Source organism: Equus przewalskii, chromosome 3 (genome assembly GCF_037783145.1).
Source record: "Equus przewalskii isolate Varuska chromosome 3, EquPr2, whole genome shotgun sequence".
Classification (NCBI taxonomy): domain Eukaryota; kingdom Metazoa; phylum Chordata; class Mammalia; order Perissodactyla; family Equidae; genus Equus; species Equus przewalskii.
Genome location: NC_091833.1, coordinates 59,166,876 through 59,181,596, shown reverse-complemented (window position 1 = coordinate 59,181,596; position 14,721 = coordinate 59,166,876). Strand labels below are relative to the sequence as shown.

The 14,721-nt window shown below is 47.0% G+C and overlaps 1 protein-coding gene across 7 annotated transcripts in view; it reads left to right on the top strand.

Annotated features, from left to right (window-relative positions):
- The first annotated feature begins 616 nt into the window (after positions 1–616).
- The window catches only part of SEPTIN11 (septin 11), an 86,151-nt gene continuing 72,046 nt past the window's right edge, over positions 617–14,721 (top strand). For all 7 annotated transcript variants that reach the window (XR_544991.2, XR_011538647.1, XM_008520822.2 and 4 more), the window contains exon 1: positions 617–2,105. Coding sequence is in view for 5 of the 7 variants with exons in the window: in XM_008520822.2 (XP_008519044.1) it covers positions 2,079–2,105 (27 nt within the window). In the remaining 2 variants the exon portion in view is untranslated. The remainder of the gene's footprint in view (positions 2,106–14,721) is intronic.

Below are 14,721 nucleotides of genomic sequence, written 5' to 3'. Positions count from 1 at the left end.
CTGACTGGCAGCGTGGAGCTGTCTTTGTACAGGGTTTACCCGAGACCACTGGTCCGTGGGCAGGGCCCCCGTCTAATCCTCCCCATGGGAGAAGGGACAGAATGTCCATATACATAGAGCTGCAGATTGAAGTACTTCTCTTCCCCCTGCCTTTGCATAGCACCCATCCACGTGGTAATCTTAATTCAACACTTACTGAGCGCCTATTGTATGCTTGACATACAATGGTGGTCCTTGTCTTCAAAAGATCTGAAGTCTAGCGGGCTGAAACTGGTCAAAACTGAAGAGGTCAGTGCCCTGCAAAGCTAGGCCCGCCCACAGACCGAAGGGGTCCCCATTCAGGGTCCCTGGTCTTTCTTTCACTGAGAGCACTTCCCCTTTACTCTCATTCCAGGAGGTTGCACCGCGTCCTACAAGTGGAATCCAGCCCGGGTGGCCTCAAGCCCCTCGATCCCTCCCCGGGCAGCTCGTCGTCTACCTCGCAGCAGCCGGGCCGCGCCCGGAGCCCACTCACCCTTAGCCAAAGGCGGCGCGGTGCCTTCGAGTTCTGCGGCACCCCGGGGACAGACGCAAGGCCCTGAGAAACCTGGGTGCTGCAAGTCTCAGGTCAGACTCCGAGGCGTCCCGGTCTAAAGAGGCGCTTTGTCTTTCACCTAATTCAACAGACCCTGGTTTTCCCTGTGGGCGCAATCCCGTCGGCGGATCGCAGCCCTTCCCAGCCTCACCGTGTTTTCCCTGCGCTTCAATCCAACCGGTTCCCCGCCCGACCGGTGGCTATCCTCAGTCACCTCGTCGTCGTGGGCCTCCCTCTTGGGCCCCAAGAGGGGCCGCGGGAATCTACAGCACCTCCGACACAACTCGCCGCCCGGCCTTTGCCCGGGCGCCGCGCCACCCGGCACGCACCATGACCCTGCCATTCGCCCGCCACACCGACGAGCAGAAACCCCCCAACATCTGCTGAGAAAATCCCTTCCCACGGCGGGGGAGTTCCAGTCCCACGCGCCGGAGCCGCCCGGACTCTACAGTCCCCCGCCCGGGGCCATCCCGGACCCCCCCCCCCCCCCCCCCCCCAGCCAGCCGCAGCCCCGCGCGCCTCCGGGTCGTCGGGGTTGTCTCCGGCGATCAAATCAAGTCGGCTGAGACCCCATGTGTGACCAGCGAGCTCTTGTTACAGCCGGGGGCGGCCTGCGACCCCGCGCTCTGGGCAGTCTACAGCTGCCTTAATTCTCCAGCGGGGGCGTCCTTTTCTTCCTCCCCAGCAGGCGGTGGCTTGTAGTCCACGGCAGCAACTACTACGGCCTCTTCTTCTCGACTGGTCCCCTACCCGGCCGCACGCTACAGTGACAGCTTCTAGCTGCCTGTCTTTTCGTCTCTGCCTTATCAAGAGTATTGTGGAGAGGCAACTCTTCCCTCGTGGGGTCTGCCCAGCCCCACTTCGGTCGCCCACCCCTGGTGGCCCGCGCCCCTTCCAAGCCGGTTCCTCCGGGTGGGGCGTGCTGGCCCGGGGCTAACTTTCCGCGAGATGCTGTCCCCGCGGACCCGCCTTGCCCGTGTCCCTTCCCCCTCTCCGCAGCCGCTCTAGCTGCCCGCTTCGCGAAGCGCGTGGCGGGACCTGGGCTGGGACCTCCGCGCCCAGGCTTTTACTCGGACTCCAGCACGTGGTGGAACGGGGGGTGGCAGCCAGTGCACAGGCTGGGGGCGTCACGGTGGCACCGGAGAGGGTCATTTCGGGGCCGACGGCAACATTCGGGGAGGGCGAGCCCTGCGGCCTGAGCTTGCCGACCCGGGTCGGAGACCCACCCACCATCCTCCTTCCCACCGCCTCAGCCCAGGCGCGCAGGCTCACACCCCTTCCTGGGGAAGCGAATGGTCCCTTCCAGGCGGGTGGCCATGTTGCTCTAATAAAGCAGGAGGGGCGGCGGCGTGGGGGGAGCAGATGCTGCTGGCTGCGAGCGGGAGCCGGGCGCGAGCACAGCGCAGCCGCGAGGGAGCCGCGGGGGAGGCGAGCCGGAGCCGGAGGAGCAGCGAGTGTCGGCGGAGAGCACCCGGGCGCAGCCGGAGCCGGAGCCGCAGCCGCGATGGCCGTGGCCGTGGGGAGACCGTCTGTGAGTGCTGGGGCCTCGCTTCCCTCGCCGGCTGCTCCTCCGGCGCTGGGTAGTCCCTGCTTTCGCGCGGGTGCTGGCGGGGAATACGGGGGACCCGGGTGGGGGCTCCGGACGGTGGCCGCTGCGGCTTGGCTGTGGGTGTGTGCATGAATTTGGGCGCGCATCGGGGGCCATGGGGAGGGCGAGCAGCCCAGAGGCTCCTCTACTAAGTGATGCAACAGTGCATCGCTTCGTCGCGCCCCGATTCCGGGGATGTGGGAGAAAAAGGACCCCTCTCTTAATTTCCCATTAAACGGATTCTTTACGCCGCGGTGTTTCTCGGCTGCCTCCCTCTCCCCGCGCACACCTTTTCCCTCGTGACAGCCGAGAAAGGCGCCGAGTGCGGGGGTTTCTTGCCGGCTCCGCGGCGCCGAGGGGCGACCAGGGCGTGGGAATTGTTGGCCAAAGAGCTGTGTGTCACACAGCTGTAGAAGCGGTTCAAAAATAAAGGGGTGGGATTTCGTGGTGGCTTCCCCAGTGCATTGTGAGATTCTGGACACCCTCAGGCACCACCCGGGTGACCAGGGCCCTGCCCAGGATGTGGACAAAAGCCGTAGATACACACACAAAGTTTTCAAAAGGCCCCCTTGTCGTGGTGGGTGGAAGTATTAAAATGCTCTCCGGCTGGAAGGCCGGGGGCGGCGGGCCGCGGAGGCGGGGACGCGGGGAAGAGGAAGGGAGGGCGTGTGCCTGGAGGAGCGGGTGTCCCGCCGCCCGGAGCGAGGGAGGGAGGAAGGGAGGGAGATGCCCCTGGCCGGAGTTTGCTCCCGGGGTGCAAGGCTCAGACCAGGCCCGGGGGCAGCCGGACTTGGAGGGTGCGGTTTCAGTCGGCACTCGGCATCCCCGGGTGGAAGGCGGAGGAAGGGGCGGCGGCGGCCTTTCCTTTTTCTTGAAAGGAGCGGGGCGGCCTGGGCAAGGCGGAGTCCTCTTTCTTTCTCTTTCCCCATTTCTTTGTCGATGTTCAAAGTCCACTTTCGCCCCACGGGCTTGGGGGCGCCTCGGGCGACGTTCTTCCCGCTCTCCCACCTCCTTTTCCCTCTCTCCCCCTCTCCTTCCCCTAACTGTGTAGCTGCAGGTGGTGGCTTGAGAGATTTTGTAGTTGTAGACGAAAGTTCGGGAGATACGGGAAGCTCGCACACCCCAGACATGCGAGGCTGTGCTCTCGGACTCACGGCTCTTCCTCTTGATCCTCCCGGATACACGCGCCTTTTGGCCCCCACGCCCCACCCGCCCGGGAAGTTTGCTGGGTCCCTCTGCGTGTTCTAACTCGGTTTGGTGGTTCGGCTGCCGCGGTGTTTTCACAGACGTTTTCCATAGTCAGAAAATGTGCAGTGGTCACATTAAAGTCTAACTGTGGGCCTTTTAGTTTAATTTTAAACTCTAATATTTAATGACTTACTCTTCAGAATTCAGTTCTCTTGTATACAAATTGTGCTCTGGATAATCCTAGTGGTCATAGATTGTTGTTACTGAGAGTATTTGCATAGTCTCCGGATTCATCCCTTTATTTTTCTGGTGAGGAAATTGAGATCCAGAGAGGTCAAGTTTGTCTGGTTAAATTACTCCCTCTGGCACCCTATACTTATTTCTAGGGCACAGATTCAGATAACTAAAATAACAGTATCTGTTTTAAATAATTGGAGAGCTTCTAGGAATGCAAATGTTCCCGGGGAGGGAGGTCTTTTCCAGTAACACCTATTGCTGGTGCATTCTTGAGACGGGCAGGGGAGGGGGGAGGTGGAAGAAATAATTTGCTGCACATTTTCTATAAATTAGTTAGTTCATATATGTCAGTTAAATAGGAACAGTATGTGGATTTAAGATTTAGTTGTGTGGCCATAATCATATCCAACACCAGGTCTGCCAACCAGATGTGAGCTTAATCCCACAGAATTCTTGTGTAAGACCTCTCTCATTCAAATAGTAGAGGAGAGTTTTTAAAGTGTATGTGTGCAGAGGAGGTAAATGCTTTCTCTGCACATTCCCTGTTGTCACTGGAATTAAGATTAATTTACTTACAGTTTAAAAACAGAAGACTTTTGGGGACTGAGTTGTGGAATGGGTGATCAAGAGTTGACTACAAAGTTGAAGTCTTTTCATACATTTCCAAAGAGTTGTTCCACTGTTTCACTGTGTTCATTCAGTTTCTGTCTTAAGTGTGGTGTCTGCAATTATGTCTTCAAACAACCCTGGTGAATGCAAAAGATTCTCCAAACCCAGCTCCTGGGGATTGGCACTGCATCCTTCACAGTAGAATTCTCTGCCTCTCCTGTTTCCTTATCTAGCTTATGATTTGAATGAAAGAAAAGAAGGGTGTGTTGAGAGAAAAGAATCACTCCAAAGTTGATTTGTGTGTGAATGGAGTTTCTTTAGTTACTCCTTTAGAATTAGATTTTTTTTTTAAGTTGCTTAGGAAAATAGGAACCGATCTCTTTTCGCTACAAACTGCCTGGCCCATCCAGACTGAAGGAAAGTTCAGTCGGAGTCATTTGCCCTCAACTTTAGACATTCTTGAATTTGAACATCTTTAGTGTGATATCCCAGGTATATGTGACATTTTACTGGGCAAAAATCCTCATGTGTCGAACGCAGACTGTCTTATGAAGTGGTTATATTCAGTTATAACCATTTAAACCTCAAGGCTAAATTCAGATGTTTCTTAAGTGGATTTGTTGTTGGCTGGAAAACAAAAGCTTCAGCTGAGTTGATACTGTTTATTTCCATTTTGATCTTGACCCCTACCTTCTCCATTTTCCCACAGACAGTTTTTGGGCTTGGCTCTGCTCTTTCCAGAATGTAACTGATGATTAGCAAGAGCATTTCTCCCCTAGGGATGTGTCCATATTTTGGATGAGTTAGTATTTTTACTTCCAAGTCCCAGGTCAGCTATTATCTTTAAACAGAGCATGGTAATTTACCCTACCTGGGAATCGGGCTTTACAGCGCTGATCCACTCTCTCTTAAGGTGTGGTGTTCAAGTTATAGAGTCTAGGAGTTGAAAGGAACTTTAGAGGCCATTTGGTTCAGCCTCCTCCCCAATGCAGAAATGTTTCTTACTTTATCCCTAACAGAAGGTATGTGTTTAAATTTTCCCAGTGGTGGAGATTCTTCTATGATATCCTTCAAGAAACACATTTAATTGTTTTTTTTTTTTGCCTGTTCAGCCAAAAGAAATGGAAAGCCAAGTTCATTTACTCACTCATTTAACACTATTTGAGTGCCTCCTATGTACCAGGTATTGTTCTAGATGCTGAGGATACAGCTGTAGATATGAGAGAAATTTCTTTCTTACCTGGAGCTTTTATTTTCTGAGAGATGTGGTGTCCATATGTATTAAAGTGACAGACTTCAGTGAATTTTGTAAGCCATTTAGAGAGAAAGGGAATTATGTGCGTATTGCTGAGTCAACAATTATGATGCAGGTAAAGGATCTTATCTGAGGATCACTGTAGACAGTTCCTGAAGATATGGTCCCTCTTCAGCAGGAGGAGGGTGGGGACTGACAGTGAAATGTTATTTCCCCTTGCTATATAATTGCCATGTCTATGACTTGAGGATGTGGCCCCCATACGGAGGGCTCTGGCTGTTATATTTGGAGGAAGATTAGTGGAGCTGAAAAAGGTCCAGGAGTTGGCCATCTAAGTGATAAAGGGGCTGTCATCCATGGGGAGTTTTGAAAAATTAAACTCTTTAGTCAATGATATAAATTATACACATTGAGGCTCTATAAGCAATTATTAAGGAATGCAAGAAGTGTTTGAGGTGCAGTAATCCCTGCTTTCTAAATCTTTTGAAAACTGTAGATAATTATCTTTTAAAATATCGTCTTTAAAAATGTGTCTTTATCACAATGAAAGATAGACCCGAGGAATTGATTAAAAGAACAAAACTACGATATCCCACCATCCTGATGTAACAGCTCTTAGGTTGTTAGTGTGTTTTCATCCACTTTTTGAGGTTTACAGCAGCAAGCATAACCCATCTTGCATAAACTGCTGCTTAGAAACCAAACTGTGTGCCTGGATGGGCCCTATCTATTTGGACAGTAAAATAATGGAGGGAACAGATGCTTCGTGCTTTTGCAGGGGCCACCCTATGTCTGTGGCCAGACAAAGGAACGAATGATTTGGATCGCCTGCTTTGATTGATTGCTGAAAGACCCAGCGTTTACACCCATGGTGATGCCATAGCTAAGAATGATCTTTGGGTTTTGACTCCCTGTGGAGCAGGCTATAATCAGAGTTTTCTGTGCCTGTGTTTCTCTTTGTAGGACCTTAAACTTGTTTGAGGGGATAGGGGCTGCTCTTGGGTTTTATCATTTATTGAGAACTTTCAGCTAGACTTGTCTCAACTGGGGTCAGTGAAACTGAACCACTATTTAAACAAAGACCCAGGAGATCTAAAGCTTCTGCCCTTTTTCCCAGGCAGACCTACTTTACAGTATAATTGATACCCCCTTTGTTTTGTTTTGTTTAAATTGACAGAAACTCCCTTCCAACTAAACAATACCTCTCCTGACCCACTCAGGCCTGCTGGCAGCCCGTCAGTGCAGTGGCTGTTGCTTGTAAGAACAATACTTGGGCTCAGGTGATACAAATTCTGAAAAGCATTTGCTGGGTGATCTAAAATCAAATTTGCATCGTCTGCAGTAGAAATCAGGAGTCTGTTCCCTGACAGGACCAGAGCCGTGGCGTTAGAGCCACTTTTCTTAGGATCTGTGCCAGTGAGTATGAGCGCCTCGCTCAAAAGGCTGCAGGAAGTCGAGTTGTGTGGGCACATTCTGTCCACCTGCTGAAATGTGACCATGTGGGACCGAGTGTGATGTGCTGATGGCGGGGCAGGCTGAGGTGCAGAAAGCCTTCGCACTCCAAAAAGGAATTCTTTCGTACCTGACAAGTGGGAACTTTGTTCTTGCATTTCTTCTTTTTTTTTTTTTTTGGTACTTTAAAAGTTGTGGTAAAAATACTCATAATATAAAATGTATCTGATTGTTTTTGATAATTAAGTAACATTCCTTTGGGAAGAATTTATGATTTTCTTATTTTCTAATTTTTTTCTTGGAAAAGTAGAATCACAGTCATGTAAGTAGGTTAGAAGTAGAAAAACAAAACACCCCTCAACACGTGAACACATCCATAGTCATTCTTGGCTTCCTCCTCCATCTGCTTCATCAGATATTTCTTGTGCACTTTCTGTGTATGGGTGCTGAGGTTATGATGTTGAGTACTTGAGATGCTATCTCTGCTGCTGTCATAAAATTTCTCTGAAGGACGAACAAGCAATTGGACTTAGCAAGGAATGCGAAGTGGAAAAGTGTTCCAAGCCAAGGGAACAGCATGTGCACAGCTCTGGAAGTGAGAGAGAGAGGCTCTTAAAAAAAATCCAGCGTAGCTGGGCCATCAGCATTCAGGATGGGGTAGAGTAGACAGACAGGAGGCTGGGAAGGTTGGAAAAGATCAGATCACACAGTGCATTCTTCAAGACGTATGTGTGATTACTACAAAACTCTTTAAGTATTTTGTATCCTGTCCCCCAACTTAGGATATCTCAGCTTCTGGGAATTGGTTGGTGGCAGACACTGAAAATCTGCAGAGTACTATCTCTTCAGGGTTCAGTAGAGGAGAGGGGAGATGAGAAAGGCGCAGGAGCTGATTCCTTTCATGGCCAAATTGGGCCCTGAGGAACAGAGGAAGCAAAGACTGAGGAAGGACACAAAGAGAAAGATGAGGGGTCCAGTGACAACATGCCCAGCATAGGTCTTCCTCTGTCCAGTCTTCTCAAGATGTGGAACTAGAAATTCTAGTTTTCTTAGGCAGTGAAGCAGCTGAGTCCTGCAGCAGGAATGGTGGGACTCCTCCCACCTTGAACTGCAGGGCCCCATCAGTGTCGTCCATAAAGAAAATTAAAAACCCGTTGGATCCTATGAAAGTAGGAGGAAAGTCTTAAAAGTCAGGGCTGTCTTAAGACTTAATACCTTTTTCATTCTTATCATCCCTTTGTGTGCTCTTTTCTTGCCAATGTAAGTTTCGTGAATCTCCTTAAGGGTGCCCATTGAATTTACTCAGACCTGCAGTTGGAAGGAAAAGCCTTGACCAAAACCTCTGCATGGAAAGCCTGTTCAGCAACTTGATTTTTATTTGTTTAATTAATTAATACTGTTTTTGCTGAGGAAGATTCACCCTGAGCAAACGTCTGTGCCAATCTACCTCTATTTTTCTGAATGTGGGCCACCAGTACAGCATAGCCGCTAACATAGCAGTGTAGGTCCGCACCCGGGAGCTGAACCAGGGCCACTGAAGCAGAGTGTGCCAAACTTAACCATTAGGCCACTGGGGCTGGCCCAGCATCTTGACTTTTAAATTTTTTCTATTTAAATTACTGTCAAGACAGTTATCTTACTTTATCCTCATGAAATTCGTGAGAAATGATATAGACAAGGAAACTGAGGCACAAAGAAGTTGTCACTTACCTAATCTGGTACACCAGTGAATGGGAGAGCTAGACTTCAGAACCAACAGCTCTTAGACCAACATGCATACAAACCTGCCATTTGTATTGGTCACTTAGGCTGAATTATACTGAGGTAACATTTGGTCCCAAGTTTGGGTAGCTTACACAGCAAAGGTTTATTTATCACTTAGGCTCCTTGTCTGTTCCATCCTCTGAGATCTCTGTGTCGACCCAGGACCCAGGCTGAGGGACTGTTCTCTCTCTGGACAGTGCGAGTCTGGGGGCAGAGGAAAAAGAGACATGCTGAACGCTGAGCTGACCCTTCCAGCTCTTAGAGGGGTCAGTTCCACACGAACTTCACTGGCCAGAGTACATGGTCACTCCTAAATTCAACAGGATGGAGATGGATAATCTTTCTGCAAAGAGTGGCACTGCCAATCACTTGGCCAAGCCTGAGGACCGTGGGATGGGGACGTAAATCCTCCCCTCGGGAGGGGCAGGGAATATTTTGAATAAGAGTTCACCGCACCTTCCTCATTGGGGAGTCAAATATAGAGCCAAGGGTCTTTATTATTTTAAAAGAATTGTCTCCCTGTCTATAATGATTTTTCTCACTCTGTTTGTCTTACTCTGATTCTAGCTGGACGTGGTAGAATGATGGGAGACAGAGAAAGAGTGTGTGTGTGTGTTAAACAATCAAAATGAACTGAAGGCAGAGTGTGATCATTCCTATTGTTCACTCACAATGAGATGCGCTTCCAGTAGCACCATCACCAAGTAAGTGATGTGTGGTGACCTTCTGAAAGACGTTCTGTGCTGCTGTCTGGTGGCCCAGCTCTGGGACTGTACTCTCTGGGAAATGGTTTTGAGGCCATTAGGACTTCCAGCTGCTTGACAGAATTATTTCCCTTGGGGCACTTCCAAATCAGTCCTCTCCCAGCCCGTCTGTTCCTACATGCAGATGCTCAGATGGCACCTTTCTTTTCCTGACTTGGTTTTCTCTGACTGAGAGGCGGTAGTATATTGCCTTCTGTTCAAGAATGTGGGCTCTGGAGCCAGACTGCTGGGGTGCTAGGCTCTCAGCTCTGCCATTTAACCACCTTTGTGACCTTAGGCAAGTGGCTCACTGGCCACCTCATCTGTAAAAAATAATAGTACCTTCCTCAAAGATTGACAGGATTAAATGAGTTAGTCCACACAAAGTGCTTGAGACGTTTGTCCTCAATAAACGGGAAAAGAATACTGAAATAATACCAGCTTTATACCAAAGACTGTGCTCAACCAAAGCCGCCAAGCCATCCACCGCAGTAGGAAGTGAGCATTTGCCCTTTTCCATCGCACCCGTGGAAGACACAGTTTTCCCTGTTTCTAGTCAGAGCACGCCTTTGAGGCACAAATCCAGTTTACCCCCTCCTCGAAGCCTCCACTTGCCAATCCAAGTTTTGGTGATTTTTCTGCCTTTGAGTTCCTGCAGCAGTGATTGCCTGCAATACTTATGTGTCACCCACACTGTATTCTGGAGCCCTCTCCCCCACTTATCTTTAAGTTCCTTTTTTTTTAAAGAAAAAGGAATGATCAAATATAGCTGTGAATGTTAAAGAAAAAAACCCCAAAACCTCATTACTATAAGCAGTATATTCTGCTAGCCTGGACCATATTCATGCATTCTTAGCCTATGTTGCCAGACTTAAGGGGAGGGACTGTGTTGTACCCCCGCAATAATAAATCTTCAACTGAACGAGTGAAAATCGATCCTTTGGATCAGTTGGATGAGATCTGTGCAGGCCCACATCCTCTCAGTCCACCTCTTCATTCCAGCTGGTGCAGGTGCTGTTGCTCAGGCAGGTGTAGACCTCATACCTGCAGCTTTCTGCCCCAGGCTTCTCTGCTGTAGCCACGTGGGTTCTGCTTAGCTGTTCTGCCCTATGTACATAGCTGGATGTCCAAGGGAGTTACAGCAATCCTTAACTGATGGGGGTGGAAGCTGGTGGATAAATACTGCTTTCTCTTCATGAAGATGATTGTGAGGCACAATCTATATGGCTCTTTAGAGGGTCCCCCGTGGTCCCAGGCCCAGCCCACAGGGGCGATCAGCTCCATATGTATACGCTAAGGATGGCTGTCCCTCCTTTCCTGTCTCACTGATCCCGGTCCCCACTCCTCTTCCTCTGGATCACTTCCCCAAATAGCTGCATGCGTGCAAGCCTTGTCTTAGGCCCCTAAATTTTGGGGAAACCTGAGTGAAAACACCTTGTTTCCTGGTTTGGGGTTCATCTTTCACCTTATGCAAATGAGGGAGCATGAATGTTACTTTTATAACATACCAAGTTACTCTGGACATTAAGAAATATGCTCACAGCAAACTAATCCTGTATCAGGTTTTTACTATTTATTAGAGGCCAGACTTGAAACTGTTATAAAAACTAGACTCAGAAAAGAAAAAAACTGGATGTATCACCTAAACTTTACTATCATTTTCGTTGCTAGGTCCTTGGAATGGAACTCTCTCATATTCTCTCAGGATGGAAGTGCTTGTTTCTGAGTGTGTTGTGCCTTGTTTGTTCTGTAACTTGTTTAACCTACCCATTTCAAGTGAATTACATATTTTGCATTCTAGAAACTAGATACGGAGCTTATGGGGGAAAATATGTTTTTGGTACGTGAGCTGTGAACTTGGGCCAAAGCTTAAAATTGTTTTGACAAAATCAGAGAAACTTTTGGGCTCACACTGTCTGCATATTGGAAAAATGAGGTAATAATTCTTGAAACAAGTTTTAATTAACTAATACTAAGCAATTTTAAGGCCCCAGATTAACTTAAGTGTCTGCCTGAGAGTTCTTAGGATGATGGTTCAAATCACCCCTTCGCTTTGCATGAACCACAGGCGGTTTCTGATGATGTGGTAGAGATCCTTAGAAACGCCGTAAACCAAACTGATTCGTTCTCCAATTTCCCCTGATTTTATCACCTTTACTCCCACTCTTTGAGGTTTGGTTTGACTTTTTGTGTGGGTGGGCCATCTAAGACTCTACCCCGCCTGATGGAATGATTGCACTGTCTATTACATACCTCTTTGTGTTCAAAGGTCCTAAGCTGAAGCACAGTGTCACCTCTGAGCTCTCTAAAGAAGTTTTTTAGTTTTTGGTAATCAAATTTGCCCCATCCAGAAACCAGAATTCCAAGGTATTTTAAGAATTTAAGGCAGAAAATTAAATTAATTAAGATAAAGTTTCAGCCATTAAAAAGACTAATAATGTGTTGCCAGTCGCTGCTTTTCAGCTGTGTGGAAGAGAACCTGAGTCTAAAGTGGATTTTATAACCCAATCCAAGCTGGGGGTGATGAGGACTCTCAGGGACTTTACAGAATAGACATTTATTTAGGCATATTGGGGAGTTAGGGATACTGCTAAATATTGCTACATCTTCCTTCTTGAAACTTGTATTCTTATTGCTGAAAGGCTTGTCCTATTTCCCACTTATTAAGTCGCTTAACAAACATTGAGCCCCAGCCAGCACCACGCATGAGTGAAGATGTCAAAACCACATTTCTTCTCATTCTCCCACTAAACCAAACTAGAAGCAAAATATTTTTGGCAAAAGGATCTGCTTGTCACTCAGATGTTCAAAACTTTGGAATAAGGCTTGGTTTCAGGGACGAGTTACCCAGTCTTGTTTGTCACTCCTACCTCATGTCTCAACCATTAGCAGCCTCATTTGTGGTTATCATCAACCAGTCAGATATTTTAGGATCTTCTGTATTTATAACCCTGAGCTTCCATGATCTGGAGGGTCTCAGCAGGCTCCGCCATTCAACCCTCCCCTTTCCCTTACATAGTAAACATCCGGAACTTGGTTCAGCCTTCAGAGAGAGTAGGGCCCATTTTATTTTCCTTCTCTTCCCTTTTTGTGATGTAATTGGAGGAGTGCTAGAAAGACAACCCAACTTTCTTTCCTCCTAGGTTACCATTGGAAATTTTCTCTTTTGGTTTAAGGCAGGGATAAGAGGGCACATCAAAGGAAATTGGAAAATTGTATCAGAATCTGGAGCGCATATCTTCAAAATCTCTGCCAGATTAATATGTGCACTCCATTCCCTCTTCAGAGCACGCTGACCACCCACCACGTGCCAGAGGCTTTTGACTAGTAAACTAGTATTCTGTTCTAGGACGCACAGGCAGTTTCTGTACCCACCGTGCTTACTGGGTCTGTTGTTTGTTTCCAAACCTGCTTGTGCCAGTTGTAGTAATAATTATAATTGCATAATTTAGTTTAATATTATGTAAATCTATGAAATATAAGTGTGAAAATAGAGTTGCTTCTAAATTAGATGCTTTGCAAAGATTTAGTAAAGGTGAAAATTTTGCTAAAATAAAAACTGCCATGAATGTAATGTGGTTATGATAATCATAAAAAGTTGGAAGAAAAAAATGTGAGAATGTAAAAAGAGTTTCTGCATTCAGATTGTGATGAAATGCTTTTAAATTCTGGCTCCACTTGAAAGAAACAAACTAGAAATCATAGATGATGTCTATGGGTTTTTGCTAGAAAGACCCTTATAATTGGAATTCCTCTCACTCATTGTGATGAAAAAAACCGTGACCTTTTGTCAAAAAATTGGTGAATGAATGTATGCTTATATGTTTTAAGGTGAAATAAAATGTTTAGGCTATAACTATTGTTTTTAAAATTCTAGTCTCTAAGGGTCTTTTAAGATAAATTGTCCAACCACTGCTCCTGACAGCCTTGGACAAAAGGTCTGTAGGGGACAGAAGAACCGTTCCTCCCAACTTGTGCTCCCCCATCCCCATATTCTGACGCGTATGCCCTCTGGTTGAGAAGCATTGTGTATAACTATCCCCACGGGGTAGATGGGGGGAAAAAGCTTGAGAACTACTGGTTTTTAAATAATGTCAAGTGAGTTAACTCTCCCAGAGACATCTATATCTCAACCCAGGACGTCTCTGGGAGAGTTAACTCACTTGACATTATTTAACTTGCTTTACACCTGATATAAATGGTTATCAGCTTTTTCTTTTCTTTCTGATTTCAAAGAGATGAAAGGACACTAGAAACGTTATCTGTTTCATCAGTTTCCTTTAGCTTAGTCAGGAATAAAGGAAAATATGGTTTTGGAAGCAAAATAATCTCATTTTGGAAAGGCAGGGTTACTTTAGTGATCTTTTACATTCTCTCTTTGAGATACGCATGCACGCACACACGAGATATGGGTTACTCAAAGATGTGCTCAGTCTGTTTGGAAGAAGAAACCATCGCATTAGATGTAGATGAAAGCGTGGACCACAGTGTTTGTAACCAGCCTTCCTGGATTTTTACATTCGTTCAAGTGCCTTGACTTTTTGGTTCAAGTGGTTCAGTCCAACTATCCTGGATAATCTTCCATCAGCAATTTGATTTAACTTTTAATCCCAACCATGAGAAAATTGGGTTAAAAAAACAAGTAGAAAGTTGTCTTTCTATTCCAAAATAAAAGGAGTGGGAGGAGAAAACAACAAATCGGAAGCTGAAATGTGTGATTTCTCCATTTCTCAAACTAAAACTGGAATCATTTTTCAGGGTTTTTTTTTGTCTTTAAATATACGTTTGAAATGTTATTGCTAATTTGCAGCTTGGCTTTGCCACTAAACTCATTACACACACTGCAGTGATGTCTTAATGGAAGTTGTGCAATTCCACAGATTTTTCCTGTGATTCGATTTCAATGGGTAAAAGTTGATTTTCACAATAACTTTGTGAGGTAGTTTGATTAGATTTTTTTTTTTTTTTTGAGGAAGATTAGCCCTGAGCTAACATCTTTTTCCAATCCTCCTCTTTTTGCTGAGGAAGACTGACCCTGAGCTAACACCTGTGCCCATCTTCTTCTATTTTATATGTGGGATGCCTGCCAGGGCATGGCATGCCAAGTGGTGCGTAGGTTCACACCTGGGATCCAGACTGGCAAACCCCGGGCTGCTGAAGCAGAATGTGCACACTTCACCGCTGCACCACCGGCAGGCCCTACGTGTTATTCTTGACTCAATCCGTTCAGTCCCTATTTGATGGATCAGGACTCAGACTTGCCCAAGATAAACTGTGCTGATCTTAAGGCCAAGCCTTCTGACTATTGGTT